Here is a 6,508-nt window from a genome sequence, read left to right as displayed (position 1 = left end):
CTGATTCAAAAAAACACAACTTAACTTATTTTTCAATTATTTCCTCCAATACTAAATATCCATATATATCCAAACATGAACGTTTATTAATTACGAGTTACACTTTTACACGGCGAGTTCACATGACAGCGCAACAGGACCAGCTACAGAGGCCTGCTCTCCTGCGTCTTTAACGTTACATCCACGACCTTTCCTAGTCAGTCTTACCGCTTTTTCCAAGTGATTCCGGGCCAGCTCGCTATTCTTAGTGTGATGGTATAAGACAGAACCCAGCTGAAGGTGAGTTCGGGCTTCGACCCTTTGCGGCGGCTTGAACTGAAAAACGGCTTGGAGACAATGCACGCAAAGACGAATCTTCGGGGGGCTAGATGTCCTAAAATGTTCTGCAAATCCCAACAGGGCAAGGTACCAAGACTCGGGGGCCTCTCCTCCTCCGGTCGCCATTTTAACAACAATAACAATACCACAACGCCACTCCTGTTACTCTCCGCCAGGTGGCAACATCGTGGTGTCATATTGTATCATAAAGGTTTCCACCCAAGCGGATAAAGTCTATGGTGGAAACCTTGTATCTTTTTCAACGCAATGTTGGATTAGCCTATTTCAATTTTCAATTTCCTGAAAATTAATGAATTTGGAGATACTGTTTCCATAGGCATATAGCCTATGTTCATCTCTCAGAGAAAGGGTTTTCAAACATGTGAAAAAAAGTAGGCTAGGCCAATGTTTTCTTTCACCACATAATCATTTCATAATTACCTGCCTGGTCAGACCTGGTTTTGTCAGGTTAAAGTGTTTTCTTTTTGTTTGTTTGTTTGTTTTTTTTGCAGAATCTTTTTTTTTTTTTTTTTGCAGAATCTTGTAGACTAGGGGTAGCTTTAAGATTTGAGAGGGTGCCCATTGATATTGCGCAATTTCGTTTATTAACCCTTTCTTGTTCAATGTGCTGAATATAACGCAAGACTGCAGGTGAATAGGGTAAAACATAATTAGCAGATATCACTATGACATTTCCCCAGTTTATTACTTACATTAATATGAAAAAAAAAAATGATTACAAGTTTTCTGTAATTTGATGTTTAAATTTGAAAAAGCCCAATGTACTAGCCTAGAAATCTAGACGCGCCCCTAGCACATTTGCTGCCAGGGCTAGTCTAGCAACTCTCCGTTGGCTTGTGAGCTCCAGAAATCGAAACTTAATCAGGTCATTGAAATCGTGTATAGAGTCGTTTGGTGGGCTTAACATAATGATTGATGCCAACGTTGCTGCCATCAATCAGTTGCAACGGTTTGGCTTGAATTCCCTGCTACTTGAAAACAAATATCCTATTGTGTCCTATTGCGTGCAGAGGGAATTTGAAAGGCAACTGATTATCCCGCCCCTCGGACTGAGCACTGCGAACGGTGAGTGCCCAGACCCTACATTTTAATGTGGGTCTGGCTTGCCAGGCTACCAATGTACCAAAATCATGAAAAAAAGGAAATACCTCTAATTTCAAGATTCAATCAACTCAAATAAAATGTACTACAATACAGTATTCTGTGTGATTATTCAGACAGTACTTCATGCAATCATTTGGACAATTTAACCCTTTTCTATGTCACTGTGAGTAACAGTCTGGGAGCCATGGGGTCAGACCTGGTTTTGTCTGTTATTTATTTATTTATTTTTGCTTAAAGTTGTTGACTTGGGGTGGCTCTTTAATATTTAGGAGGGTACCCAGTACAGCCTAGGACTTCGAGACACGAGGCAAATTTCTACTTCCATTCCCTAAATGTTATCTTAACCAGTGAAATACATTTGCACCTATAATGAGGTGAAGCGCATTCTTGAACAACTTCTTTTCCTCTGAGGGAATATCCAATCTTCATCAACGACATATACTGCCTTCATGCCGTTCATAAGCTCGGAGGACCCGACTTTAAAAATCCTCAGAAGAAAGAGTGTTCATGAGATCAGCTCGGAAAACAAATACAAGAAATGCATAAATAAGTTATTAAAACTGCTTACTACAATTACTTTGCCTACTTGTAATGAGAGTGAATTTTGCCTCTTGTGTTGTTGCAAGGGAGGCCGTAGTTGAAGAATATGATAGTGACTTCAAGTCGGGTACCTCGGGGCAGAAGAGTTCCGCATGAGTCTCCGAGCAAAAAATCCAACCCTACGTTCAAGTCATTTTTCCTCTTTTGGAGGTCGGAATTTCCGAATATCCGATGTGGCATGAAGGCGCTAATAGAGTACTAAAGTGTGATGTCACATTTCCGTAGCAACCAATTTTCTGTTCTACACAAACCAAATTAACAACGTGAAATACAAGCCTATGCCAGACCAAACTTTTATAGAAAAGGAACGTTTTCTTTGCGAATTGATAAGCAGTTTGCTTTTTCCGATGATTAAAGCAATTATTGAGAATAGATTGTCTTTATTTTTTATTTAAAAAACTGAACTGTCAACATGGTGCAGTGCTTCCTGAATGCAATCATCACTCATAGCCTACTTGCCGATTTTTTTTCAGGTTGGTAAATAAATTCCAAAAAAATTAAAAAGTGTCCAAAGCCACCCCGGTTGGCAGTAGTAACATTATGTAATCAGAACAGATTAGGCCAATTTACCGTTACGTTATAAACTTTATCTTTCATGCTGGCGCAAACTTTTCCTTTTAATATCCCGGAAGAATGCATAAAAGCCTTGACATGTTTCGATCTAGTCATTTTCACCTCTTGAAATAGATTTATTTGATTATTTTCAAAGAGAACACAGCAAAGCAATAGAAAACGCCATTCTAGGTTCGGTTGTTTAGAACAGAAAATCTGGTTGCCTGGACAACGTGACGTTTTGGCTTTAGTACTGCAGTTGTAGGCTACCTTACGTTGTCTCCGTCTGCAACATAGAAACCTAATTGGCTAAGTTTAGCTGGTGCTGGACAAACACCCATGAAATGCCATTTTCATAAAGATGGCTGTGGCTGTAACAGAGGTCGCAATTCGACCGCCACTCACGGCCCTAAAACCCACCACCTCAACACTCACCAGCATAAGAGTCGAACGCTTTAACCACTGAGCTAAAAGCCCAGGCTTCCAACTCAGCAGTTAGAAGCATTCTTAAGGTTAGGGGTGTGAGGATTTACACGGGCAACTAGCATGCTAGCTCAGTTCACCTCCGTTACACTCACCTCCCTAAATCCTCACTTCCATGATCCGGGTCACGGCACCACTGAAACAGAGGTCGTAATTCGTCCGCCGCTCACGGCCCTCGAACCCGCCACCTCAACATACACCGGCATGAGAGTCGAACGCTCTAACCACTGAGCTAAAAGCCCAGGCTTAAAGGAACACGCCACCCAATGTCAGTAGTAATATATGTTCTTGCCTTAACTTTCACGAGTTAAGTCATATCTCTCCCGTGTCGGTAGCCTACGTGCACTCAAACGCTCTGGTGCGCAGCGCGAATGTGTTAGCATGTTGCTATGCTAGCGGAAGAGAACACACATTGTAGTTCTCCTGTTTATTCGCTTGGAAAATCGCCACGTTTCATGTTGTGTGACCTTACACATTTTTATCAACTACTCGTGCAACTGTATTTAAGTAGGGAAAACGTGGATGTTTTTGATTACTGCTATCTTTCTCCCTCTATGGCTACGTCTGAGCCCGCTAGCATAGCAACATGCTAACACATTCGCGCTGCGCACCAGAGCGTTTGAGTGCACGTACCGACACGGAAGAGGTATGACTCAACTCGTGAAAGTTAAGGTAAGAACATATATTACTACCGACATTGGGTGGCGTGTTCCTTTAAGGTTAGGGGTGTGAGGATTTACATGCGCAACTATGCTAGCTCAGTTTGCCTCCGTTACATGGCCATAGACATAATAGAGATTATGTCCAACTAGCCCTGTTCCCAAGCTGAAGTTAGAGTTTTTGACCATCAAATTCAAATCATAAACAAAAGGATTGCCAAAATGGCGATTTTGGGCACTTTCTTTGGGCAGACGTCATTATACCATGTAAATGAATTCATATTGTTCACATGTGTGCATCTCAGAAATCTCCCTTGACCAATAGATCAAGGGTACAGGCTGTGAAAAAAATAAAAAAATCTAGTATTATGCCTATGCTAATTACCTGAAATAACCTTTGAAAAATCAAATTGCTGAAATCTGCATCCCCGGTCTACTAATGAGTCACTCATTTCAGTTAATCCCCTGCACCTGTTCACGTCCCTATTTAAACCCTCCTGTTTTGCCTCTCTGTGTTGGCTTGGTTAAGACGCCGAAGGACTGTTCAGTACTGAACCTTGTACGCGGTCCTGTTCTCATTGCTCGTTCTCTGTTTTGGCTGGTATCTCCTGTGTGTTTTATTATTGCCCTTGTGCAAGTTTTGTTTTGGAAATTAAATACAAGAGTCCTGCACTTGCGTTCGGTCTCATCCTTCTGTGACATTGCCGAATGAGACTTATGTTTTTTGAGGGTCAAGAAAGATGTGTAGTGATGAAATGTAAAGTTTAAAATTGTTAATTTGTAATCCTAAATTGTAAACACCAATCCACATGGTCTGAATTTTGTCTCATTAGAAGTTCCATCATTCCACTATATGACCAAATGTATGACCAAGTCTGTTCTATGCACATTGTTTCTGAAGATTTGTTTCCTTTGTGGGTTCACCAATGCCCACATTCTTCAGCAATTAATGGTGCTTTTCAAGACCTCAATTTTGTTTCGCTTCAGTACTGAGACTGGCAGAGATGAGCTCTCTTTGGATTTCTTGTTTAGAAAATCTACCGAGAGCCACCAACCAACCAGCGAACAGAGGGCGTGTCTGAAAGAGATTACGTTACACAGGCATGATCTTTGAATTTGCTACGTCCCCGTCCCTATTTCGGGGAAAGAAGACGCTTGGAAACCTATTATATGGGCTACATCAACGTTAGGCGACCATTACACTTATATTTTTAGCTCTTTCCAGTTTACTAACAGGAGTGTCACAAACAAAGTCGCAATCGAGCTGCCTGTGGGTTTGGCAAGCTTCACTTTAAATGTTAAATGTTATAACAAACATAAGTCATTCCTTAATTCAGCAATCAAGGATCTTTGGTTATACTGCAGTTCCACAGTTAGTTATCTACGAGCTAAATTCGTCCTCTACACTGGGGTATTGGAAGCGAACAAGGTTGGTAATGTAGTCTCGGCATGAGTCAGTTACATATACCCATTTCGGTAACACTTTATGGTAAGGGTAAATTAATTATCATGAATTCATGCATGAATTTCATGATTTATGTTTTTGAGATATTAATTCATGATTACTTCATTCATTAAAGCTGCATTTGGCAATATTTTTTTGATCATATTCACTGAAACGGTCACTATGCTCCGACAGAACAAGATAAATCAGCCGGTTTTAGAAAAAAAAACGCACTTCTACCTCCACCTAGAGCCTGTTATTTGTTTTGCAAAAATCCACAGCTCCCGGTTCTTCTGGTTTAATCAGAGCAGGGTTGTGTGAGAACTGACTGTCAATCACAGTCTGGTGCAGACTGACGAGCACAAACTCAATGAGAGGGTGCTCGGTGGTAGTGGGGGAGGGGCATGAGAGTTGTAAACATTCAAAATTTGGGCTAAGTCCCCTCAATCTGTCAGACTTGCCAACTGCAGCTTTAATATCTCATGAATCATCAGGAATTGACATGAGTTCATAGTTTGCCATTCATGAAGAATTATGATTTATTAAGCATGATCATGACTATTTCTTTTTCTGCCAAAAATGTGGTCATCACTGCTCAAATTCTGATTTGAACACAACTTTGCAGTTCTCTAAACACATGTCATTATTCGCCACTTTAGTTGAAGGGCCACAGCTATGATGAAAGCATGAGCAATTAACCTGAAATTCACATAATCATGATGATCATGCTTAAGAAATCATAAATCATAATGATGTACCCATCGCATCTAATGCTTTATGATGTGTTGTTCGAGGTCATCATGAATGAGAGTATATGAACTCATATCAATTCCTGATGATTCATAAGATAAAGGAATTAATTAATGTATGAATTCATGATAATTCATGTAATTTTACCGTAAAGTGTTAATCATATTTCTTCATAACCGCTAGATGAATAACTATATAATAAATAGTGCTTCAAGAGGCTGGCCCTGGCCCACCTCATAACCTGCCACCCTCCCTCGACCCCTACCAATTCGCCTATTCTGTCAGAACAGGAGCATGGAGGATGCCATCTCTACAGCACTTCACTCCGCCCTGTCCCTCCTTGACAATAGCAACACCTATCTAAGAATGCTGTTCATTGACTTCAGTTCAGCATTCAACACCATTATCCCCTCCAAACTGATCACCAAACTCAGTGAACTCCTCAGACCCTGGTGAACTTCTACCGCTGGACCATTGAGAGCATCCTCACCAACTGTGTCACAGTATAATATGGCAACTGCTCGGTCTCTGACCGGAAAACACTGCAGAGAGTGTTCACCCACAGAAGCTCTGAGCA

General features: G+C 40.9%; 1 protein-coding gene across 2 annotated transcripts in view; it reads right to left on the bottom strand.

Moving 5' to 3' along the window:
• mau2 (MAU2 sister chromatid cohesion factor) overlaps positions 1 to 465 on the bottom strand; it is a 12,925-nt gene extending 12,460 nt beyond the window's left edge. For both annotated transcript variants that reach the window (XM_042066906.1, XM_042066915.1), the window contains exon 1: positions 208 to 465. In XM_042066906.1, coding sequence (XP_041922840.1) covers positions 208 to 444 — 237 coding nt within the window. In that variant the 5' untranslated portion in view covers positions 445 to 465. The remainder of the gene's footprint in view (positions 1 to 207) is intronic.
• Between the last annotated feature and the right edge of the window lie 6,043 nt (positions 466 to 6,508).

Source organism: Alosa sapidissima, chromosome 1 (genome assembly GCF_018492685.1).
Source record: "Alosa sapidissima isolate fAloSap1 chromosome 1, fAloSap1.pri, whole genome shotgun sequence".
Taxonomy (NCBI): domain Eukaryota; kingdom Metazoa; phylum Chordata; class Actinopteri; order Clupeiformes; family Clupeidae; genus Alosa; species Alosa sapidissima.
This window is presented reverse-complemented; position numbering and strand designations above follow the sequence as displayed.